General features: G+C 40.0%; 2 protein-coding genes across 2 annotated transcripts in view; both read left to right on the top strand.

Annotated features, from left to right (window-relative positions):
- The first annotated feature begins 302 nt into the window (after positions 1-302).
- Positions 303-20,759, top strand: snrnp48 (small nuclear ribonucleoprotein 48 (U11/U12)). The gene is made up of 9 exons (XM_061915432.1): positions 303-562; positions 8,220-8,333; positions 8,454-8,514; positions 8,592-8,672; positions 14,520-14,702; positions 17,019-17,140; positions 18,670-18,785; positions 20,360-20,464; positions 20,547-20,759. Exons 1-9 carry the CDS (start codon positions 419-421, stop codon positions 20,635-20,637), a joined length of 1,017 nt encoding a protein of 338 aa, XP_061771416.1. The 5' UTR covers positions 303-418; the 3' UTR covers positions 20,638-20,759.
- A 121-nt stretch (positions 20,760-20,880) lies between these two features.
- zgc:113232 (uncharacterized protein LOC541546 homolog) overlaps positions 20,881-27,141 on the top strand; it is a 45,737-nt gene continuing 39,476 nt past the window's right edge. Inside the window, exon 1 of the mRNA XM_061915431.1 lies at positions 20,881-21,638. Coding sequence (XP_061771415.1) covers positions 21,618-21,638 — 21 coding nt within the window. The 5' untranslated portion in view covers positions 20,881-21,617. The remainder of the gene's footprint in view (positions 21,639-27,141) is intronic.

Below are 27,141 nucleotides of genomic sequence, written 5' to 3' on the forward strand. Positions count from 1 at the left end.
CAGGTGATAGGTTGATTGGCAACACTAAAATTGGCCCTAGTGTGTGAATGTGAGTATGAATGTTGTCTGTCTATCTGTGTTGGCCCTGCAATGAGGTTGCGACTTGTCCAGGGTGTACACCGCCTTCCGCCCGAATGTAGCTGAGATAGGCGCCAGCGACCCCCGCGACCCCAAAAGGGAATAAGCGGTAGAAAATGAATGGATGGGTTGCCGACCCCTGGTCTACGGTTTCAATCGTGATGCCGCAACATGTACTTGCGCATCTTTCCAGCAGGTGTCGCGCTGGAATGCACACGCCCACGAAGAAGAAATTCTGACGTCACCATCCACAACATGGCGGTTATTTCGCCAACAACAGTGTCGTAATTCAGATTCCCGCTTCTTTCTCTGTGGCCCTATATCCCTTTTTTTTTTTTAAATGTCGAACTCTTCGGAAAGCACAACGCGGCGAGAACGAATGGACCGTCTGCAGGAGCTGGTGGAGTTTACCGAGCAGTGCAAGAAACAGATACAAGACATGTACGAGGCGCTGGGATGGTCGCAGGACAACAAGCCAGATAAGGTACTAGTCTAGCAGCTGTCTGCAACAAGATGTACATATTATAACACATTATTTATGGATATAGATTTACCTATGAATATTTTCCCAATTAAAGGGCGCACTTGGGACTTAAAGTGCCTCAGACTAAGCCGTAATTCTATGACGGCGCTACAACAGGGCTAGGGGGCGCCATATGAATAGAATAGAATAGAACCCATTCATATTCAGAGTACACCCATTCATCCAGTGACGTGCGGTGAGGTTCATGGCTGGTGAGGCAATGACTTCATCACAGTCAGATTCATAAACATATGAACCATACGGAGCAGGGGTCACCAACCTTTTTGAAACCAAGAGCTACTTCTTTGGTACTGATTAATGCAAAGGGCTACCAGTTTGATACACACTTAAATAAATTGCCAGAAATAGCCAATTTGCTCAATTTACCTTTAACTCTATGTTAGTATTAATAATTAATGATATTTATCTTTGTGGAAACACTGATCATCTTAATGATTTCTCACAATAAATATATATGTTGATGACATGTTTTAAATAGGTTAAAATCCAATCTGCACTTTGTTAGAATATATAACAAATTGGACCAAGCTATATTTCTAACAAAGACAAATCATTATTTCTTCTAGATTTTCCAGAACAAACATTTTAAAATAAATTCAAAAGACTTTGAAATAAATTTTATATTTGATTCTAAAGATTTTCTATATTTGCCAGTATATTTTTTTATTTATTTTAATCATAAGTTTGAAGAAATAATTTACAAATATTCTTCGTAAAAAAAACAGAAGCTAAAATGAAGAATTAAATTGAAATGTATTTATTATTCTTAAAATAAAAAAATACTTGAACATTTACTTAAATTGTCAAGGCATTTAAAAGGTAAAAAGGTATATGTGTTTAAAAATCCTAAAATCATTTTTAAGGTTGTATTTTTTTCTCTAAAATTGTCTTTCTGAATGTTATAAGAAGAAAAGTAAAAAAAAAATGAATTTATTTAAACAAGTGAAGACCAAGTCTTTAAAATATTTTCTTGGATTTTCAAATTCTATTTGAGTTTTGTCTCTCTTAGAATTAAAAATGTCAAGCAAAGCGAGACCAGCTTGCTAGTAAATAAATACAATTTAAAAAATAGAGGCAGCTCTCTGGTAAGTGCTGCTATTTGAGCTATTTTTAGAACAGGCCTCATCTGGTCCTTGCGGGCTACCAGGTGCACGCGGGCACCGCGTTGGTGACCCCTGATATAGAGTATCTTATTCACCATTTGAATGGCAGCAGTTAACAGTTTATGTTTAAAAGTTCATACCAGCATTCTTCCCTGCTTGGCACTCAGCATCAAGGGTTGGAATTGGGGGTTAAATCACCAAAAATAATTCCCGGCCGCTGCTGCTCACTGCTCCCCTCACCTCCCATGGGGTGAACAAGGGGATGGGTCAAATGCAGAGGACAAATTTCACCACACCTAGTGTGTGTGTGACAATCAGTGGTACTTTAACTTAATGTAGCAGGTACTTTAGCTAGTATAGTATAGTATAAATAAATTACACGTATTATCATCATTATTAGTGATAATACTGCTAACATTAACAATATTAAATAATCACATGTATGTACAAAATAACAAACACGACAGTACACAGTGTTGTCACTATGACAGGTGTAACCGCGCTCCAGCACCAGTGTTCATTCATTGTCTTTACTGTAGCATAAAACATGCAGATGGCCTTAAAACGCCACAATACTCAGTCACCATATTTAAGTACCCAAATTAAAGACTCAACATAAATATAAATTCAATCGGATCAGAAACATTGGAGGAAACGGGATTAGAACCAGATGCTAACCGCCCATAGAAAATACATGGGTACGGCTAGTAGCTACTAGAGATGCGCGGTTTGCGGTCTCATCCGCGGAGTCCGCGGATAAACCGCGGTTCGGGCGGGTGACATGACGAATAAATACATTTTTAATTAGATTTGGGCGGGTGGCGGTTGAACCATTTGGAAATATTTGATATAGATGGTTCAGGGATCCGTATCATTTAACATTCAAAGAGCCATTTAGGACTAGTGTCACAAAGCGAAGGAAACAATAGGAGACTCAAACATTCTCTGGAATGACTGCCGGCAGTCACCCTGTTAATAAGTATTAGGGCGCGCTATGAAGCCATTGGCTTTGTCGCCTTCTACAGCATGTACGATCTGCTTGTCAGTCCAGCAACATGTTGTGTGTGACTTCTGCAGACACACGCACACGACTGCAAGGCATACTGGGTGACACAGTACACTAATGGTTGTGATATAAACAATTTTAACACTCTTACTAATATGCGCCACGCTCTGAAGCCATACCAAACAAGAATGACAAACACATTTCGTGAGAACATCCTCCCGGGTAACACAACATAAACGCAACACAACAAATACCCAAAATCCTTTGCATCCATGACATTATCGTCCAGCCCTACTCTTCCTAAATATATTTTATTCCCCCCCCCCCCCGTGCGTCGGTAAGGTGGGCAGGGTTGGGGGTGCGGGGGTGTAAAATATATTCAAGAAGTGTCACGGATACGAAGTATTCTGGGTATTTGTTGTGTTGCGTTTATGTTGTGTTACTGTTAGGATGTTCTCCCGAAATGTGTTTGTCATTCTTGTTTGGTGTGGTTTCACAGTGTGGCGCATATTATTAAGAGTGTTAAAATTGTTTATATCACAACCATCAGTGTACTCTGTATCACCCAGTATGCCTTTCAATCTTGTACGTGTGATTACAGAAGCTGCATACAACATGTTGCTGGATTAACCATCGGTTTGATCATGTTGTTGAAGGTGTCAAAGGGAGTGGCTTCACAGTACACCCTTATTCTTGTCATCAAGACTATTTGTGATCGGAAACGCGGATGCCGAGCGGGGCTTAAAACAAAGCAGAAGGCTAATCCCCACAGAACACCACTTCCCTCCATCATGCAGCCGCATTTAAATAAAGGATGCGAGACTACTGGTCTGGGTAAGGAGTCAGTTAAATTAGAACAAGTTTTTTCTGCTTTGAGTGTTTCAGAGTTGGACATGTGTTTTACCGAGGTGGCTAACTATGATGCGTGCAGTTTATCAAAGCAACAAACAAACAATCGGAAAATCCCCGTTACTGAGGTGGCTAACTATGATGCGTGCAGTTTATCAAAGCAACAAACAAACAATCGGAAAATCCCCGTTACTGAGGTGGCTAACCATGATGCGTGCAGTTTATCAAAGCAACAATCAAACAATCGGAAAATTCCCGTCGTATCAATTCCTAGATATGGTCGTAATTATACTGAATGCACTGGGCATAATAAACACGACATTATTAATATTGCTACTACGGATAATTTGATCCAAAATTCCCTAAAACAGCCGACTACCTATAATATAGGTTTTTAAAACATAAGATCATTGTCTCCCAAAACGTCGTTAGTTAATGATATTATCAGAGACAACAATCTTAACGTCATCGGTCTCAGCGAAACCTGGCTTAAACCAAACAACTTTTTTGCGCTAAATGAGGCATGTCCTCCTAACTTTACACATGCGCATATTGCCCGTCCGCTTAAAAGGGGTGGGGGGGTCGCACTAATATACAACGAAAACTTTAACCATAGTCCTAACATAAATAATAAATGTAAATCGTTTGAGGTGCTTACTATGAAGTCTGTCACACCGCTGCCTCTACACCTGGCTGTTATCTACCGTCCCCCAGGGCCCGATTCGGACTTTATCAATGAATTCTCAGAGTTCGTTGCTGATCTAGTGACACACGCCGATAATATAATCATAATGGGGGACTTTAATATCCATATGAATACCCCATCAGACCCACCGTGCGTAGCGCTCCAGACTATAATTGATAGCTGTGGTCTCACACAAATAATAAATGAACCCACGCATCGCAACGGTAATACGATAGACCTAGTGCTTGTCAGGGGTATCACCGTTTCCAAAGTTACGATACTCCCGTACACTAAAGTATTGTCCGATCATTACCTTATAAAATTCGAGGTTCAGACGCATGTTCGTCAAACTAATAATAATAATAACTGTTATAGCAGCCGCAACATTAATACGGCCACAACGACAACTCTTGCTGACCTACTGCCCTCGGTAATGGCACCATTCCCAAAGTATGTGGGCTCTATTGATAACCTCACTAACAACTTTAACGACGCCCTGCGCGAAACCATTGATAACATAGCACCGCTAAAGTTAAAAAAGGCTCCAAAAAAGCGCACCCCGTGGTTTACAGAAGAAACTAGAGCTCAGAAATTATTATGTAGAAAGCTGGAACGCAAATGGCGCACGACTAAACTTGAGGTGCACCATCAAGCATGGAGTGATGGTTTAATAACTTATAATCGCATGCTTACCTTAGCTAAAGCTAAATATTACTCAAATCTCATCCACCGTAATAAAAACGATCCTAAATTTTTGTTTAGTACGGTAGCATCGCTAACCCAACAAGGGACTCCTTCCAGTAGCTCCACCCACTCAGCTGATGACTTTATGCAATTCTTTAGTAAGAAAATTGAAGTCATTAGAAAGGAGATTAAAGACAATGCGTCCCAGCTACAACGGGGTTCTATTAACACTGACACGATTGTATATACGGCGGATACTGCCCTCCAAAATAGTTTCTCTCGTTTTGAGGAAATAACATTAGAGGAATTGTTACAACGTGTAAATGGAATAAAACAAACAACATGTTTACTTGACCCTCTTCCTGGGAAACTGATCAAGGAGCTCTTTGTATTATTAGGTCCATCAGTGCTAAATATTATAAACTTATCACTTTCCTCGGGCACTGTTCCCCTAGCATTCAACAAAGCGGTTATTCATCCTCTTCTTAAAAGACCTAACCTCGATCCTGACCTCATGGTAAACTACCGACCGGTGTCTCACCTTCCCTTTATTTCAAAAATCCTCGAAAAAATTGTTGCGGAGCAGTTAAATGAACACTTAGCGTCTAACAATCTATGTGAAACCTTTCAATCCGGTTTCAGGGCAAATCACTCCACGGAGACAGCCCTCGCAAAAATGACTAATGATCTATTGCTAACGATGGATTCTGATGCGTCATCTATGTTGCTGCTCCTCGATCTTAGCGCTGCTTTCGATACTGTCGATCTTAATATTTTATTAGAATGTATCAAAACACGAATTGGTATGTCCGATTTAGCCCTGTCTTGGTTTAACTCTTATCTTACTGAAAGGATGCAGTGTGTCTCCCATAACAATGTGACCTCGGACTACGTTAAGGTAACGTGTGGAGTTCCCCAGGGTTCGGTCCTTGGCCCTGCACTCTTCAGCATCTACATGCTGCCGCTAGGTGACATCATACGCAAATACGGTGTTAGCTTTCACTGTTATGCTGATGACACCCAACTCTACATGCCCCTAAAGCTGACCAACATGCCGGATTGTAGTCAGCTGGAGGCGTGTCTTAATGAAATTAAACAATGGATGTCCGCTAACTTTTTGCAACTCAACGCCAAAAAAACGGAAATGCTGATTATCGGTCCTGCTAGACACCGAACTCTATTTAATAATACAACTCTAACATTTGACAACCAAACAATTAAACAAGGCGACACGGTAAAGAATCTGGGTATTATCTTCGACCCAACTCTCTCCTTTGAGGCACACATTAAAAGCGTTACTAAAACGGCCTTCTTTCATCTCCGTAATATCGCTAAAATTCGCTCCATTCTGTCCACTAAAGACGCTGAGATCATTATCCATGCGTTTGTTACGTCTCGTCTCGATTACTGTAACGTATTATTTTCGGGTCTCCCCATGTCTAGCATTAAAAGATTACAGTTGGTACAAAATGCGGCTGCTAGACTTTTGACAAGAACAAGAAAGTTTGATCACATTACGCCTGTACTGGCTCACCTGCACTGGCTTCCTGTGCACTCAAGATGTGACTTTAAGGTTTTACTACTTACGTATAAAATACTACACTGTCTAGCTCCATCCTATCTTGCCGATTGTATTGTACCATATGTCCCGGCAAGAAATCTGCGTTCAAAGGACTCCGGCTTATTAGTGATTCCCAAAGCCCCAAAAAAGTCTGCGGGCTGTAGAGCTTTTTCATTTCGGGCTCCAGTACTCTGGAATGCCCTCCCGGTAACAGTTCGAGATGCCACCTTAGTAGAAGCATTTAAGTCTCACCTTAAAACTCATTTGTATACTCAAGCCTTTAAATAGACTCCCTTTTTAGACCAGTTGATCTGCCGTTTCTCTTCTTTTTCTTCTATGTCCCACTCTCCTTTGTGGAGGAAGTCCGGTCCGATCCGGTGGCCATGTACTGCTCGCCTGTGTATCGGCTGGGGACATCTCTGCGCTGCTGGCTCCGCTGTGAACAGGACTCTCGCTGCTGTGTTGGATCCGCTTTGGACTGGACTCTCGCGACTGTGTTGGATCCATTATGGATTGAACTTTCACAGTATCATGTTAGACCCGCTCGACATCCATTGCTTTCCTCCTCTCCAAGGTTCTCATAGTCATCATTGTCACCGACGTCCCACTGGGTCATTATTGTCACCGATGTCCCACTGGGTGTGAGTTTTCCTTGCCCTTAAGTGGGCCTACCGAGGATGTCGTAGTGGTTTGTGCAGCCCTTTGAGACACTAGTGATTTAGGGCTATATAAGTAAACATTGATTGATTGATTGATTGATTTCCAGATCAGCACCGTATGAAAAAAAAGTCAACAACTGAAGGAGATAACATCCGCAGGAACCTACCACATATCGAAGGACATACACTATTTGATTTCCTATTATGCAGCTCATTTTTATTTGACAGTTATTGAAATATCTTGCGTGACATCATGCACAAAAGTGCACTTTATTTGTTTTTAACTATTGTAGTGGCGTAAAAAAAGTACACTTTCATTTAGTGTTGTTTTGATATGTCATGTTGGTGACATCATGCACAAAAGTGAACTTAGAGCTTTTTTTAAAATGTGTCTGACAATCTTGCACTTTCTGCTTTGGAAATGACATGAATGCCAAATCCAGGCTCGGGATCTTTCTGTGTGGAGTTTGCATGTCCTCCCCGTGAAAGCGTGGGTTCCCTCCGGGTACTCCGGCTTCCTCCCACCTCCAAAGACATGCACCTGGGGATAGGTTGATTGGCAACACTAAATTGGCCCTAGTGTGTGAATGTGAGTGTGAATGTTGTCTGTCTATCTGTGTTGGCCCTGCAATGAGGTGGCGACTTGTCCAGGGTGTACCCCGCCTTCCGCCCGATTGTAGCTGAGATAGGCGCCAGCGCCCCCCGCGATCCCAAAAGGGAATAAGCGGTAGAAAATGGATGGATGGATGGATGAATGTTTGTGCCACTGCTTAATAACTGTTTAATAAATACAGTTTTGGTCAAGTGACTTAGTTGAGATTTCCTTCTCTGCATGAAAGTTTAAGTGTGATTATAAGCATCAAGTGTTCATTCAAGGCTAAGGCAAAATATCGAGATGTATATGGTTTATCATGTCATGGCCTAAAAAATATTTAGATATTAATAAAAGGCCATATCACCCAGCCCTAATGTAGACAGGGCCTTAGTTGACTAGCCTTGTGGTGTATGGTCAGATTCAGAGATAACAATGATCCATTGTTTTTATCCCAGGAACCGATGGAGCTGTGTCCCTATGACTCAGGCCACCGTGTCCCAGTCCGGACCATGGAGAGACACAAGGCCTCATGCTGCCTTCGAAAGATGGGCTACTCCCCTGAGGAGGAGGTGACACAACCGACTCTCGCTGTGCTTGCATGAAGTAGAAATGTGAAGAATGGACTGTGACGAAACAGCTTTTTGTGAGGAACAGGTCTTCGTTGTTAAAAAAAAGTTCCTGTCTTGCAGGCAGAGATGTACGACGCTTCTGTCTGTTACGAGAACACCAGCATCAGAAGCTTTGCGATGGGTGAGGGAGGACTCCAGCCAGCACAATGAGTTTTTGTTTTGTGGTCTAAGAATGTCGCTCGTGTCTCCTTCCTGCAGACAAAACCATTCAGAACCAGGTGATCCTGCAGGCCAGATCTGCTGCTCCGCTCATGAAGATGGAAGGCACCTTCTGGCAAGGTAACGTCCTGGTTCAGAAACGGTTCAGTCCACAAGAAAGACCTGTTACTGGAGGCGCAGATGAGCTGGGTTTCCACCTTTTCTCAAAAGCTGTGGAGGGACTCTTAATAGCTGACAAACCGTTGGGGTACCAAGCACTGTGGTTGGGTGCCAGTGTGTTAATTGGTGGTCCAGCAGGGCTGGAGGATTATGTCGAAAATAATAATCGCAATCATTTTTGATTGATTTTGAAATCACACGATTATCCGTTTATTTGAACACATTAGTGTTTATTGCACCACCAAAACTCAAGCTTAAATATAATTAAAAAGAACAATGGTTGATAACAAATAAACAGGAAAAATTGTATGAATTATAACAATAAATTAAAGCTGGGAGCGGTGTTGAACGGGTTTTTGCCCCTGTTGCACCGCGGGGTTCACGCATGTCGCTCGCACTTACACTCTTCCCCATGCCCCTAAAAATTTCGGGACTTCCCACCCCCAAAATATAAAATTTTCCGTCATACATGACGCGCCTGTAAAAATATGGGGACTTTTCGTGCATGTCAAGGGCCTCAAAAAGGCGCCCAAACATATAGAAGAGGAAAAAACAGCAATTTCAAGAGAGCCCTTGCTCTGCTGCTCGGGCCCTAATAAAATTAAATATTTGTTAAATTAAATTAATGTATTAAATTAAATAAACATAAATTACATTGAATTGAATAAAATAAAAATGCATTAAATTAAATACAATAAAAATAAATTACATTGATTTAAAAAAAAACAACAATAATTGTATTGAATTAAATAATATAAAAACACATTTACATTCAATTAAATAAAATTAAAAAAAATACATTGATTTAAATAAAATAAAACAATTGTATTATATAAAAATGAAATAAATCCACTTTAGACTGTCATCATCATATTTATCAATTAGGGTCAAGGTCTGAACTTGTGAAATTGAATTAGTAACGTTTCGTGTTCTGTGACGAAACAATGGCATACTTGCCAACACTCCTGATTTTCCCGGGAGACTACCGAATTTCAGTGCCCCTCCTGAAAATATCCAGGGGCAACCATTCTCTCGAATTTCTCCCGATTTCCACCCGGACAACAATATTGGGGACGTGCCTTAAAGGCACTGCCTTAAGCGTCCTCTCTCACCTGAAAGGGAGACTGCTATATATGTTTCCGTTATACATAGGTTCATCTATAACCCATAAAGTTGGCAGGCACGGAGCTATTTCTCAGCGTGTGTTTATTCCAGCCACCACGTTAATACACTGACACACAATATTTGGATTCCCATCATGCATTGCTTTTAAACTACGGCAAGTAGTAATGTCCCAAAAAATAACAGACGAAGCAGACGAATGAAGAAGAGACATGGCGACGACGAGTAAGAAGAAGAAGTACGCTTGCAAGTTCCAAAATAATTGGAAAAAATAATTTCAGTTCATCCAGGACAGCTCAAAGGGGAAGGGGTATGCTGCCTGCACATTTTGTAGATCAGACTTCGCCATTGAACACGGGGGCCGAACGGATATACTCATTCATGAACAGATTATTTATATAATCTTTGGGTGTCCCACGATTCGATTCAATATTGATTCTTGGGTCACGATTCGGTAATATATCGATTATTTTCGATTCAATGCGATTCTCGATTCAAAAACGATATTTTTCCGATTCAAAACGATTCTGTATTCATTCAATACATAGGATTTCAGCAGGATCTACCCCAGTCTGCTGACATGCTAGCAGAGTAGTAGATTTAAAAAAAAAAAAGTTTTTATAATTGTAAAGGACAGTGTTTTATCAACTGATTGCAATAATGTAAATTTGTTTTAACTAGTAAACGAACCAAAAATATGACTTATTTTATCTTTGTGAAAATAATGGACACAGTGTGTTGTCAAGCTTATGAGATGTGATGCAAGTGTAAGCCACTGAGACATTATTGTTCTCTTTTTTATTTTGTATAAATGTGTAATGATAATGTAAATGAGGGATTTTTAATCACTGCTATGCTGAAATTATAACTAATATTGATACTGTTGTTGATGATATTCATTTTTGTTTTACTACTTTTGGTTTGTTCTGTGTCGTGTTTGTGTCTCCTCAATTGCTCTGTTTATTGCAGTTCTGAGTGTTGCTGGGTCAGGTTTGGTTTTGGAATTGGATTGCATTGTTATGGTATTGCTGTGTAGTGATTTGTTGGATTAATTAAAAAAAAGCGATTTAAAAAAAATAAATAATTGATTCTGAATCGCACAACGGATTCGATTCATATTCAAATTAATTTTTTCCCACACCCCTAATATATATATATATATATATATCTATATATATATCTATATATATAGATATATATATAGATATATAGATATATATATAAGCGCCCCAGCGACCCCGAATGGAATAAGCGGTAAAAAATAGATGGATGGATATAAGAAATACTTGAAAATATAAACACCCCCCACCACCCCTCATCTCCCGAATTCGGAGGTCTCAAGGTTGGCAAGTATGACCATTAGATCAAAGTTAGGCATCATGTCCCGCCCACTTCGTGTCATTTGCAGAATATTTTTTGCAATTATCATCACCCACCAGTTTAGTATCTGTCTCTGATCAGCTAAAGTGCAGAAATGACAGATCTGTGATGGAGTGGGACATTTTTCGACGCTAGGCTCCACCCACTACAAGTAGGTAGAAGCAGGTGCTGACCTATTGGGCTCTTTAAAGTGTCATCATTGTCATTTTTACCAAATAAGATTAAGATCTGAATTTGTGGCGGCGAGCTATTAGTATTTCGTGTTTTGTGGCGAATCATCGTAGCAATGTTTGGCGTCATGCCACGCCCACATCTTATGGCATGGGCAAAATTGGTTGGCAATTTATCATTATCAATATATGCAGTACCTGTAATTTCAACAGCGACTCGTTTGGTCAAAGTCCCTAGAAGGAGTTCATTTAAGGACGACACCATTTTTGAGTCGAAAAATGGCCAAAAACCATTGGAGCCATGTTTGGCGCCATACGACGCCCACATCCCTTGGCGTAGGAAAAAAAAAATATGTATCATTGCCTATATGTGTAGTATTTGTCATTTTAACCGCGACTTAACTCATTTGGCCAAAGTCCCCAGGTGGAGTTTGTTAAACCCTTTTTTTTTCGCCAAAAAATGGCAGACGAAAACCAAGATGGTCTGTTCATTTTCAGGTAAGGGGTTGCTGAGACTTTTATGTGCATCTCGTCATAATAGACGTCTCCTGTGATTTTCATGTCGATACATGAAACTGGTTGGAGGGGCAAATTGTTTCTCATTTTAAAGAGTGCCAAGTTTAAAATTGGATTTTCGGTACCCGAAAAACATTACGTTTGTTCGCCATACCTGACACGCCTGCAAAATACGAAGACTTTTCTTGCATGTTAAGGGCCTGCAATTTCACTAGTAATGGTAAATGGGTTGTACTTGTATAGCGCGTTTCTACCCCTTTTTAAGGAGCCCAAAGCGCTTTGACATTATTTCCACATTCGTCCATTCACACACTGACGGCAGGAGCTGCCATGCAAGGCGCTCACCAGGACCCATCAGGAGCAATGGGGCCTTAATTAAAATGTCAATATAAAAAATGCATTTTTTCTCAAAATAATTGTTTAGAATTCAGTTTTTTTTACCTCTTACACTTATTTTACCACTATATGTTTGCATTTTATCAAATAAAATGTACTAAAATGGTTGTCAATTAAGTGCAAAAATCCTCACATTTATAGGTGTAATACATTTTTGACCGGTATGTTAAGTCCTTTTTTAAATGTATAAAACAAGTGCTTTAAGTACATTATGCTTGTGCAAGGTAATTTTTTCAATCTTTATTTTGTTAGCGGAGTCAGACCTAATGTTGCGCACAGCGCTGGTATTGTGGCGGGGGAAGGCGCTGTTCTGTGCTTGGCGAGTAAGAAGAACACTTTACGTTTTGTTTAAAAAAAAAAGAGAGACGGTTTGTAAATTGATCTTACGTCCATGATGTCGTTCACAACAACCAACAACACAAAACACAAGCAGATAAGATGTATTGTGGGTGATTAGCTTGTTTTTCTCAGTTGAGTCGCTGTCTGAGGTAGCTGTCTCCACATTGTGACTTCACGTCAGGGCAGTTGAGAACAAATACCCAGAAGCCCTTGCAGCACTAACTCATTAGAATAATTTTATTTAAGTTATCACAAAAACTGTCATGATCCGGGGTCCGGATCATGTTTTTGTTATGTTTTGTTAGTTTTGGACTTTTTTAGTTCCCGTTTGTGCACATCCTGAGTTTGTTTAGTCACCATGGTTACGTATTGCACTCACCTGCCTCTGGTTAGTGTTCGGGACGCTCACCTGTTGCCCGGGCACTAATCAGAGGGCTATTTAGTCTATGCCCTGACCCCACTCAGTCTGGCGTCATTTGTTTGCTTCACGCAACCTACTACGTAAGTCTTGTTTATTTCATGCCACAGTTAGAGAGTTTTTGCCTTATCTTCCGTGTGCGATAGGCACGCTTGCCCTTGTTGTTTGCCTGTTATTTTGTAGTTATATTCATAAATATGTTCCTACCTGCAAGCCGTTTGCATCCTAGGAGAACAAATCTCAAAGTAAGCTGCGAAAACCACGTTGTGACAGAATAACGTCGGCCTGACTGCGGCCAGGGCATAGACTAAATAGTCCTCTGATTAGTGCCCGGGCAACAGGTGAGCGTCCCGAACACTAACCAGAGGCAGTTAAATGCAATACATAACCATGGTGACTAAACAAACTGAGGAGGTGCACAAACAGGAACTAAAAGAGTCCAAAACTAACAGAACATAACAAAAACATGAACCGAACACAGGATCATAACAAAAACTTTGTGTTGAAATGAGTTCCCCGCATGAAGACAAAAGCTGTCTTTGAAACCTGCCAAGAAGAAGGCTTGTAAAACTCCACTGTGTAGGGGGAAGCAACATGAAGGTGTTTGTTTCTTTCATGTATTGTGTCGGGGATGAATGAGTGGTACCGGACACATTGTTTCCCCAAACATGTGTTCCTTCACCTGAGAATGACAGCTTTCCACTCACAAATGTACCAATTTCCCTGACGATTCATCAGCGGATTCTGTTTTTTAGCCATTTTTGTGATTCCTACCGCGGTTACGTTAACGCAGAAATCATATGCCTCACTTTTTCCATTGGATTTAAAGATTATTGATTAGGCATACTAGCGCTGCGTCAAAGAAAAAGTACAAACCATGGTGACATCCCATACTTCTAGTAGACGGGTTCTTTTTTCCACTAAAACCCTTTCTCATTAGTTTCACCATTACCAGGTCAGGTTTTTGCATGCATGTTGTGCGGCCCATTGATTGTATTTCCTGATTATAATATTTTTATGATTGTAAGAAGCTGAAATCAAAATTGTACTAATTGCCCAGTCCTAGCCATGAGTACCATTTTCAGAATGGACCACTGTGGGGTAGCTGCTGAAAACTAATTAGCTTGTGCCAAACACAAAGTTAATCATCATTCTGAAATTTTACAACCCTTTTTTTTCCCTTCTCTGATGTGTGTCATCTACTGTGTGTTCTGTTTGCAGCACCACGGTGAGTATTAGGAGGCGGGTTCTAGAAAGTTCTGCTGCTCTGGTTCAGGCTAACCTGACTGTGTGCAGTATCCTTTTGACTTCATATCCTTTTTTTTTTCCCCCGTTACGTGCCGGGGGGGGAAATACATGTCATCTCTCATTGGTGTTTGATGTGAAACTATTTGTGCGCAACACACCCACAGAGCGCCTCAGGCTGGCCTGTGTGTGTGATCACATGTTCTCTGCCCGTCCCGTCAGGTCAGTTCTCGTGCCAGCCAGTCGACGTACCACTGAACCACAAGCGAGCCGTGTGCGACCTTACCGTGGCTGACCGCCTGGCTCTGTACGATCACGTGATCAACACCCTCAACCAAGAAAAGGCGAGCGCCCTCTCCAGCAACGACGAGCTTTACGTGGATTTGGTGTCCAAGTTAAAGAAGGGTAAGGTGGCGATATCCTTTGGAATTTACGTCTCCCCAACTTGGTTTCAAAGTTGTTCTCAAAATGGCGCTCATAAGGGTCTTTGGACCAATCAGAGAGCGTATGGTCAGAGTATCTCCTCAATCAGGGGTGTCAAACCCATTTTCATTGAGCGCCACATCACAGTAATGGCTGCCCTCAGAGGGTTTCTTGTAACAGCGAAAAATATGAATTTGGCTATGCTTTTGATTATTGTATATATTACACTGTAAAAAAAAAAAAATTGCAGTAATAAAAATGGCAACATAATAATCAGTATTTTACTGTAAAATATGCAGTATTTTTCACAGCATATTACAGTAAATGGAAAAAACAACTTTTTTAAAATAATTTTGGCAACTCAGCTGCCAGTTTTTTGCCATAGAAAAACCGTGGTATGTTTTTTTGATTTTATTTAAAGAAATACGCTATTTTTTTTTACCGTAATATCAACAATTTAAGGGTAAAAAAATGGCAGCTCAGTCAACAGAATTTTACCATAGATTTTTTTTTTCCAATTTACAGTAATATTCTGTTAAAAAAACATAAATTGTAATTTTATAGTGTACAAATTAACGAATATCTTGCTTTGAAATTATAAGTCAAGTAAAGATATTTAAGTTATGTTTTTGACCAAAAAAATGTTTGGAAATTATGATAATATATGTGTTAAAATATTGAATGATATTAAAGTTTTAAAAGTATGACATTTCATCCTGTACATATATTTTTTTCTGTCAAAATGGAAAGAACAAATACATTTAGTAAGTGAAGATATAGTACTTTATTAACGAATTAAAAACAGTGGTAGAGTTTTTTTCGATTTACAGTAATATTCTGTAAAAAAAACAACTTAAATTGTAATTTTACAGTGTACAAATTAATGAATATCCTGCCTTGAAATTATAAGTCAAGTAGATATTTAAGTTTTGTGTTTTTTGACAAAAAAATTGTTTGGAAAGTATGATAATATATGTGTTAAAATATTGAATAATATTAAAGTTCTAAAAGTATGCCATTTCATCCAGTACATATATTTGTTTTCTGTCAAAATGGAAAGAACAAATACATTCAGTAAGTGAAGGTATGGTACTTTATTGACGCATTATTTCAAGGCTTTCGCGGGCCATATAGCATGATTTGGCGGCCAATATCTGGCCCCAGGCCTTAAGTTTGACACCTGTGTAGGTAGGTCTTTATTGTCATTGCACAAGTACAACAATACTTTGTTTTCGGCACAAACCCCTTCAAGATTAGACAAACAAACAGTGTACAGGGTTACAGAACAGGAACTCTGATGGGTCGCCACGAGGCGCCCCGTAAAAAATGGGAAAAAGGTGAAACGCTGGAGAAAAAGATGAGTAAAAAAATACAATCTAGACTGGGCTCCTAAGGGGGGCCTAGTATGGAGTGGGAAAAAAAAACTCAATGCAATGCACACATAAACACGTTACATTTAATCACGACAAACTCGCAACAGAGGGACGGGGAGTTGGGGCCCTGGAAGGCGACCACTGCTTTGAAGCTCTGCCATCAGACCATCACCCCGAGGGGAAAAAGCGGTGGTGAAGGCGTGGGGTGGGGGTTGTGTGCGTGTTTGCTCAATTGTCTTGGGTGTGATGATGTAATGTTTTTTTTAGACTGTGGCCGATCTGCAAAAGTTCGACTCCAGGTGTCGTTGAGTAGGGAGGGAGGTCAAAAGCGTCCATCATTGAGGTGTCCTCGGGGGTTGTTTTTCAGAACAGCCTGGCCCTGTTTCCACAGCGTCAAGGCCATTCGAAGGAGTCAAGTCATACATTAGGATGTTTGTTTTCCGCGAGCAGACAAAACAATGACTTGTCTGTTCTATTCGTTATTGCTGGGTGCTCTCAAATTCAATTAAATTTTCCTTTTCAGCAAGCTTCTCCATGATGTGATCCATCTTGCGATTCAGTTCAGAAATCGCCGCAGTCTGTGGTCCCACAGCACTGCCCAAACCATCCATTGCGACAAACCGCCTTTGGGTTCCTTGAGTGGCTGCCATCGTCTTACGAATTTGACGATACACCAGAGCTATGCCCAGCCCAATCAGCAAGTGCCCCGCGATCACAGTTTCAAATAGGTAGATGTCTTCCACGTCCTCGATGGAAAGGACTGAGACGCACATGATTCTCTGTCCTAAATGATTGGTCAAAAGCCCCTCACGTTACTACAGTGCATCGTTTTGAGGCCGTCTTTAAAACCGAGTTGGCCATACTCCTACTATACACTGCTCGGCATTTCCCTTCCTGGTGCCATTACGAAATACCTCTTTTGCAGGTGAAGAGCAGAATGAGCCAAAGACCCACCTGGAGCGCATGGCGGAGATGAGGGACTACAAGAGGCGGCGTCAGTCCTACCGGGCCAAGAACGTTCACATCACTAAGAAGTCCTACACCGAGGTAGGCTCAATGTCCTTTACTGACAAGCAGGCCTCCCTTAAAGGGGAACATTATCACAATTTCAAAAGGGTTAAAAACAATAAAAATCAGTTCCCAGTGGCTTCTTGTAATTTTTGAAGTTTTTTTCAAAATTTTACCGGTCCCGGAATATCCCTAAATAAAGCTTTAAAGTGCCTTATTTTCGCTATCTTCGAAACCACTATCCATTTCCCTGTGACGTCATACAGGGCTGCCAATACAAACAACATGGCGGTTACCACAGCAAGATATAGCGACATTAGCTCGGATTCAGACTCGGATTTCAGCGGCTTAAACGATTCAACAAATTACGCATTTATTGAAACAGATGGTCGGAGTATGGAGGCAGATAGCGAAAACGAAATTGAAGAAGAAATTGAAGCTATTGAGCAAATAGCTATTGACGGTATTCGGCCATAGCGTGGGTGTACCTTATGAAGTGGCCCATAGCATGTCTGCCTTATTAGCATCGCCGGTAAAATGTGCAGACAAAACGATAAGGACTTTCGCATCTTGTGACACTGGAGCAACTTAAATCCGTCGATTGGTAAGTGTTTGTTTCGCATTAAATGTGGGTGTCTGGTTTCAAATGTACATACAGCTAGCGTAAATAGCATGTTAGCATCGATTAGCGTAGCATGTTAGCATCGATTAGCTGGCAGTCATGCCGTGACCAAATATGTCTGATTAGCACATAAGTCAACAACATCAACAAAACTCACCTTTGTGATTTTGTTGACTTAATCGTTGCAAATGCATCTGCAGGTTATCCATACATCTCTGTGCCATGTCTGTCTTAGCTTCGCCGGTCAAATGTGAAGACACTTTGGTACATTCAATGGGGGTCTGGCGGCAGATATCTTGCCAGTGGTGCAATTTGAATCCCTCCCTGTTAGTGTTGTTACACCCTCCGACAACACACCGACGAGGCATGATGTCTCCAAGGTTCCAAAAAATAATTAAAAAAACGGAAAATAACAGAGCTGAGACCCGGTGTTTTTAATGCGAAAAGGAATATGGCGGGTGTGTTACCTCGGTGACGTCACATTCTGACGTCATCGCCAAAAGACCGACAAACAGAAAGGCGTTTAATTTGCCAAAATTCACCCATTTAGAGTTCGGAAATCGGTTAAAAAAATACATGGTAATTTTTCTGCAACATCAAGGTATATATTGACGCTTGCATAGGTTTGGTGATAATGTTCCCCTTTAAAGGGGAACTGACATTTTTTTTTTTAATCATTCACAATCCTTATTTAAGACAAGTACCAAATTAGCGGCGCCTCGCAAATGTCTCCCACATAGAGGGTTGCTCATGATATTGTATGTTTTTGTTGACAGTTGATGTTAATGTTTAAGTTTATGGATATGTTAACAAAAATAGGTTTTCCTGGGTCAAAAAGGGAAAAACTGTATGTTGTATGTCTGGAAGGAAATTACTGCTTTTTGTAATGTCCTGTAAGGGCGGTCTATCTTTTTGTGAGACGACAAACATCCTTATCACCCCTCAGGTCATCAGAGAAGTCATAAGGGTTCACTCGGAAGAGCTTGGCAGACAGTGGAAGGACGAGCATGAAGAGGAGAGGAAGGAAGAGGAGGAGGAGGAGAGGGAGCTAACCTCCCAAAGGTTTGTGAACATTATTTTGTATTAATACAATAACACAAGTGTGAGTTGCAACAAGTGTTTTTGGATAGGTAATGATTCAAAAGATTGTGTGGTATTTTATTATGCAACTAGAAGAGGCAATTCCTGAAGGAATTGCGTTTGATTGCTCCAATGCTGAAGTTGATCTGAAATGCTGACTGAATGTAGTATGAATGTAAGAATAGTTTGAATGTTGAAGAGTTTGAATTTTCAGGAAAAACTGAATTTGGTTTGTAACTTAGTAAAGTATTAGTTGGATGAGTGGAATGTGTTGATGTTGGAATGGTTTGAATAGATTGAAAAATATGGGAATTGTGGAAGTCTAAAAAATGGACATTTAATTTTGAATGGGGAAAAAATGTCTGTGAAAGCTGGAAATTCTTAGAAATCCGTGAATTTTTAAAAATTGTTGAAGGATACCGCACAATTTTGAACAGGCTGAATATTTTGGAATTGGAACGGTTTGAATTATATGAAAAATAAGGGAATCGTGGAACTTTGAAGAATGTCCCATTGATTTAAATGGGAATTTAAAAAAAATTGGGAGTTTTGGAAAAAGCAGGCATTTTTGTGAAAATGTTAAAAGACTTGAATGAGTTGAAATGGTTGGTGTCGACATTTTTCCAATCGGTCGAGAAATGTTGAAGTAGTAACATGTTGAAATGAGAAATGGCATTACGGAATTCCTGTAATTTTGGGAAAACCGGGAATTTTCCCAGTTCAAAAAACAACTTTGTTTCTTTGTCCTGATTAAGAGGAATGTTTTTATGGTGGAACGGTTGAAGTGGGTTCAAAAATGTGAGAGGACAGGTCGCCAGAAAAAAGGGTGTAAATAGGGCTTTGCAAAACCAGGAATTCTGGAGAATCCTGGAATTTTTTTTAACTTAGAAAAGGGTCATTCGAATTTCCAGGATGGTGGAATGTGTCGTAGGTGGAATGGTTTGAATCGGTTGAAAAATGTGGAACTGGGGAAGTTTGAAAAATGACCAATTCATTTTGAATGGGAAAAATGTCCCACAAAAGCTGGGATTCTGGGAAATCTGGGAATTTTGGAATTTGTCAAGGAAAAGGCTGAAGAATTTGAAGTTGGAACGGTTTGAAGGCTGAATGCACCAAACATGGATAAGTGTGGAGAAAATGTTTTGCATTTTTCCCATCATGCATTGTAATGGATTTAAATGGGTGTAAATTTGAATGTTTTATGGACCTTGCACGTTTTTTTATGATATCCACCAAAATTCAGTGAACAGGTTGTGTTATGTGTAACCGTGTTGTTGACTTTTTGTGTGGGTTGCAATTATTTTCTTGCCATGATTAGGGAAGGTTGTTTGGATTGGGTCATATAAGTGAATATTCCCATTGTCCACAAGATGGTGGCAAATTTGCAGCAAGCAAATGTTCAAAATGTATTTGAAAACTTCCCGTGGGCCGTAGTTTGGACACCCCTGTTTTATATTGTCAAACACGTCACAGCATTATTGGGATTATTTTGATACCGCAGTATTTACAATACTGTGTCATAATTACACTTACTAACTTCACAATTTGCCCGACAGGCGTAAACCTAATGAGCGGCGGTCCGCATCAACAGAGTCTCGCCACTCACGCGGCAAATGCCATCGCAGTCGCGAACGAGAGACCAAGAAGAAGAAAAGGAAAAGGCAAGTTTTTTAAATTGTTTTAGTAAAGCCACTTCAAAAAAATTTCATGTGTTCTCATCGCCGCCCGTCTGCATCCTCGCAGGGATTCACGCTCACCAGATGAGCGACACCGTGACCGCAAAAAGAAGAAGAAGAAAAGGAGAGAAGAGCGAGGGAAAAGCGACAGTTCCTGATCAGATAGGTCAACATACCCGAGGAATAATCCCTCTTACGTTTTGGAACTATTGACTTTTTAATGATGATGATGTCCTAAACTGAGAGGTAAATCAATGACAAATAAATCCATGGAACCACATTTTTGTTCGAATTGTTCTTATATGACACAAATATAATAACCATTTTGCAAGTCGTTCAATCAGAAGAAAGGCGTCCCAACACAAAAGGGGAGTAAAAAGAAAAGCGGTATGAAATATCTTAACCACGTTTTGCTGCTGCTCCTCTTTTGACTGCCTTACAGTGTGAACAGGCTCCGCCCCCGAAACCCGCCGATTGGCCGGCAGAGCTTTTCGACTGAAGTCATGGAATGTCGGATGAGGGTGTCATCGGTGCAGTTCTGATACCGCGGGGGGTCAAAGGTCGCCCCTGATTTTACTCATTTGCGTCGCGTTTTTGACCACGTTTATTTGGGGTGCTTTTGTTTGATCATCAAGTAAAACACAATAATACGTGTATTTTTACATGAAAACTAAGCATTTAATTGGCTCCTTAAGTGGCAACTAATGAATTTGACCATGTAGTCATGATCATTGTGTTTTATTTATAGAGTGTAATTTGCTTTCCACTAATTCTGATCCTTTGCAGAAGTCCGAAAATGTTCCTTTTGGTGGTGAGCGTCGCTCCGTCTAGCGTGTCTTCCTCCTGTCTGCTCTGCTGATGCCGGATTCTGCCTCAGGTATTTCTCACCCTGTTGCGAAGAAGAGATATTGGACGAGAGCAACAAAAAAAGAGAAGGCGGGCGAGACGCCAGCCAGGGTCCCGCCAGCTCCTGGGAACCTGAAGGCGCCCGCAGAGCCACAGAGAGACGATCCAGGAGGGGAAACCATCGGCAGGAACATGCAGTGAGAGAGGAGAGGCCAGCACTGTGAAGGGAAAAGCTCTCGTTTTTTGTTTTCAGAAATCTGGTCCAGCTCGAGAGGACTCGCCGTGCAGCATCATGGGAGCCTCCGCTGTCAAGGTGAGGAGCCCCGCGGGCTGTGAGTGCAATGAGGGACTTGGGGAGGAAGTACAGACAGAGAACGGAGGAAGTGGACTTCTAAAAGAAAGGTGTAGTTTAGATTGGAAGGTGTCAAAGATCTAATGTGAGGATAATTTACAAAGTGTGATACTGTGCTGATAATGATACGGGTTCTTAAAGTCACCTTAATCTTGTTGAGGTATGCCATTTCAAAAGCTCCTTTTAAGGCTGTTGATCATAAAGAAAAGTGTGGGTAAGGTTTTTTTCCCCCAGTACATTTTGCTAAGTTTTTAATCCGTTTTTAAGCTTGGAACCCTAAGTAAAGGGATATATTTCCTCATACGCTCGCAGCCTTCACCTCACTGGCCTTGAGGTCCCGCGGGGTCATTTGTTACACGTCACACCTGCAGCTCACTTACTTCAAAAGCACCCCCGTCTAATCCAGGGTGTCCGTGGGTCATTAAAAAGCATTTTAAGTCCGCAAATGGATTTTGCGAAAATCCATCCATCCATCCATTTTCTTCCGCTTATCCGAGGTCGTGTCACGGGGGCAGCAGCCCAAGCAGAGAAGCCCGGACTTCCCTCTCCCCAGCCACTTCGTCCAGCTCCTCCCGGGGATTTTTCCAAAATCAAGGCCTTAAATTGAATTAAAAAGGCTTAGTCACACATGCAATGAGTTGATCACAGCAGTTAGCTGTGCCAAATGGCCGACAAAGCAACTTCTGCTGATGCCACCACAACTGGCAGCTGCTGCTACCACTACAGAAAAATAAGTGAAATAAAATAAATTGGCAGATTCAACTGTCTTGTGAGCCAACTGTAATTCACCAGAGAGCAACAGTTCATGTGAACTTTTCAACGGTTCAAGATGATCATTGTCAAATGTTCGCAATGTTGTCTATACATTTACATACATATATACTATCTGTAGGACATTTGGCATTAAATTAGTTTTAAGTGGATTTGCTAAAAAAAAAAAAAAAGCATCAAATTAGATTGTATACATTTACATACGTATATACTATCTGTAGGACATTTTGCATTGAATTAGTTTTAAGTGAATTTGTTAAAAAATGAAGCATTAAAATAGATTGTATACATTTACATATGTATACACTATCTGTAGGACATTTTGCATTGAATTAGTTTTAAGTGAATTTGTTAAAAAAAGAAGCATTAAATTAGATTGTTTACTATTACATACATATATACTATCTGTAGGGCATTTGGCATTAAATTAGTTTTAAGTGGATTTGCTAAAAAAAAAAAAAAAAAGCATTAAATTAGATTGTATACATTTACATACATACATACTATCTGTAGGACATTTTGCATTGAATTAGTTTTAAATGAATTTGTTAAAAAAAAAAAGCATTAAACTAGATTGTATACATTTACATAAATATATACTATCTGTAGGACATTTGGCATTAAATTAGTTTTTAAGTGGATTGTAAAAAAAAATGCATTAAATCAGATTCTATAAATTTACATACATATATACTATCTGTAGAACATTTGGCTTTAAATTAGTTTTAAGTGGATTTGTTAAAAAAAAAAACATTACATTAGATTGTATACATTTACATACACATATGCTATCTGTTGGGCATTTGGCATGAAATTAGTTTTAAGTGGATTTGTTAAAAAAAATAAACATTAAATTAGATTGTATACATTTACATGCATATTTACTATCTGTAGGACATTTGGCATTAAATTAGTTTTAAGTGGATTTGTTAAAAAAAAAAAGCATTACATTAGATTGTATACATTTACGTACGTATATACTATATGTAGGACATTTGGCATTAAATTAGTTTTAAGTGGATTGTAAAAAAAAAAGCATTACATCAGATTATAAATTTACATACATATATACTATCTGTAGAACATTTGGCATTGAATTAGTTTTAAGTGGATTTGTTAAAAAAAAAAAAAAGCATTAAATTATATTGTATACATTTACATACATATATACTATATGTAGGACATTTGGCATGAAATTAGTTTTAAGTGGATTTGTTAAAAAAAAAAAAAGCATCAAATTAGATTCGGTAATACCGACAGCAACCCTGTAATCGTGAAAAAAAAATAGCTTCCTGCTTTCCCTACTAATAGTTTCCAACGTTTAACATCAGCCTGTTTGTTCCGAGCTTTTTTGCAGTTTTATTGGTGAAAATGGTTTGCTTGGTTAGTGCATGTGCCTCACAATATGAAAGTCCTGAGTAGTCCTGGGTTCAATCCCGGGCTCGGGATCGTTCTGTGTGGAGTTTGCATGTTCTCCCTGTGACTGCGTGGGTTCCCTCAGGGTACTCCGGCTTCCTCCCACCGTCAAAAACATGCACCTGGGGATAGGTTGATTGGCAACACTTAATGGTCGCTAGTGTGTGAATGTGGTCTGTCTATCTGTGTTGGTCCTGCGATGAGGTGGGGACTTGTCAAGAGTGTACCCTGCCTTCCGGCCGAAAACAGCTGAGATAGGCTCCAGCACCCCCCCGCGACCCCAAAAGGGACAAGCGGCAGAAAATGGATTGATGGGTTTGCTTGCTTCGTAAAATGTCAAGATTGTGTTAGAGCAGAGTTCCCCAACCTTTTTTCCACTAGGGACCGGTTTAATGTATGCATGATTTTCACGGACCGGCTTTCTCAGTGTGGCAGATAAAAACAGCAAAAAAAAATTAACATGAGAAATTAACCTTTGGCAACAATCCGGCACATTAAAATTTTATATGTCCATTAATGTGCATTTTCCCATGTACTATAACGAAAAAGTTGTAATCTGGATCTATAAAAAAGCTTATTGGTGTGTTTTAGTGGGAGAGGCGAAAGTTAAGTCGGAGAAAATTTGGTAGTTGATAAATTAATTTTTGTTTTTGTGCAGCCCGGCAGCAATTGCGTCACGGACTACTGTGTTAGAGGATGGTATGTAAAAGTGCAAACATGTTATACAGTGGGGCAAAAAAGTATTTAGTCAGCCACCGATTGTGCAAGTTCTCCCACTTAAAATGATGACAGAGGTTTGTAATTTTCATCATAGGTACCCTTCAACTTTGAGAGACAGAATGTGAAAAAAAAACAAGAATTCACATTGTAGGAATTTTAAAGAATTTATTTGTAAATTATGGTGGAAAATAAGTATTTGGTCAACCATTCAAAGCTCTCACTGATGGAAGGAGGTTTTGACTCAAAATATCATGATACACGGCCCCATTCATTCTTTCCTTAACACGGATCAATCGTCCTGTCCCCTTAACAGAAAAACAACCCCAAAGCATGATGTTTCCACCCCCTTGCGTCACAGTAGATATGGTGTTCTTGGGATGCAACTCCGTATTATTCTTCCTCCAAACACGACGAGTTGAGTTTATACCAAAAAGTTCGATTTTGGTTTTATCTGACCACATGACATTCTCCAAATACTCTACTGTATCATCCATGTGCCATTTTGGTATAAACTCAACTCGTCGTGTTTGGAGGAAGAAGAATACTGAGTTGCATCCCAAGAACACCATACATACTGTGAAGCCTGGGGGTGGAAACATCATGCTTTGGGGCTGTTTTTCTGCTAGGGGGACAGGACGATTGAACCGTGTTAGGGAAAGAATGAATGGTGCCATGTATCGTGAGATATATTTTCGTTTGTTGTTTTATTGTAGCAACATGGTGGTTAACGTTATGGAGACTTGTGTATGTGTGTGCATCTTAATAAGTGTATATATATATAAATTATATATATATACCTTCAAGGTACTCAAAGCGCTTTGACACTACTTCCACATTAACCCATTCACACACACATTCACACACTGATGGCGGGAGAAGCCATGCAAGGCGCTAACCAGCACCCATCAGAAGAGAGGGTGAAGTGTCTTGCTCAAGACACAACGGACGTGACAAGGTTGGTTCTAGGTGGGGATTGAACCAGGGACCCTCGGGTTGCGCACGGCTACTCTCCCACTGCGCCACGCCGTCCCTATATATACTGTATATATGTATATATATATACTGTATATATATATATATATATATATACTGTATATATGTATATATATATACTGTATATATGTATATATATATACTGTATATATTTATTCTATATATATATATGTATATGTCCATCCATCCATTTTCCACCGCTTATTCCCTTATGGTTGGGGGGGGGGGGGGGGGTGCTGGAACCTATCTCAGCTACGATCGGGCGGAAGACAGTGTACACCCCGGACAAGTCGCCCCTCATCGCATGGCCAACACAGATAGACGAACAAAATTCACACTTGCATTCACACACACACACATATATATATATATATATATATATGTAAATACATATACATTTTCTATCACAGCCTATCTCAGCTGCTTTCGGGTGGTAGCCGGGCTACACCCTGGACTAGTCGCCACTTCATTGCAGTATATATCTATACAGCCCGGCCCCAGGCCAAATTGTTTTAACCCAATGCAGCCCCCGAGTCAAAAAGTTTTGGGACCCCTGCCTTAGATGGTACTTGGTGGAAAAAGGAGCCAAATAGATTGTGTGATTAATTTCCTGTGTCACAGCAGTTAGCTTATTGATTTGATCATCTTTTATGCACAAAACTTATCAAAGCATCCTTAAATTTTTTGGGAGCGTGGCCCTCGGTAGACAGAGTTTGAACACCCCTGCTTTTGTATATTTTACATGAGGACCATGTCAGGGCCCATCCAAAAACTGGTGGATACACGGTATTTTCATGCCATCTTGTGGGACAGCATTCCATTGTTCTGCCTTTCAATATACAAGTCTAGCTGATAAGACGGAACAAAGACACAATTTTGTATTGCAATCATTTTCACACCAGTTAAGTCGCATTGCGTCACAGTGTTTGGGAATCACGCAAGTCAACAGTCGAGTGTAATTCAATACCTGGCCGACATGACTCACGGTTTGTGAGTAGAGGCTCTACCTCGTCAGATGTGGGTCAAAAGTTATAAATCAGACGTAAGTGACCACAGATATATATGGATCTAAAAAAAAACGTGGCGGCCATCTAAGCAGGGGCCACCATTTTAAGGCAGTGCAATACAATGCGTTTTATACTGAAAATAAATCATAACTTGCTCATTTTCCAGTCAGGTTCACGCGCTCTAGTTTATCGTCAACGTATAAACATGTGCTGGTAATACATTTAAAAAATAAATCGATCTTATTCCTACCGTGCCATCGACAACATTAACACTGACACTTTTCCTCTATTATTATTATTATATAGATATTTTGTCTACAATAACTACAATACAGTACAGCGATACAGGATTGTACAGTAACCGATAAACTGCCCTATGATACATATTTAAAAGGGGTGAAAAAAAAATTATTGGTTGTAACAAAAAAAAAATGGATTTAAATTTTTCCAAATAAATGTTTGTGAAGTTTCCCTTTTGTGGGTCCTCCTGACCGTAATAGATCTTCTCGTGGGCCCGGTAGTCTGGTGTAACAATGTCTTTTATTTGTGCGCACACG

This window comes from Nerophis ophidion, linkage group LG11, assembly GCF_033978795.1.
Source record: "Nerophis ophidion isolate RoL-2023_Sa linkage group LG11, RoL_Noph_v1.0, whole genome shotgun sequence".
Taxonomy (NCBI): domain Eukaryota; kingdom Metazoa; phylum Chordata; class Actinopteri; order Syngnathiformes; family Syngnathidae; genus Nerophis; species Nerophis ophidion.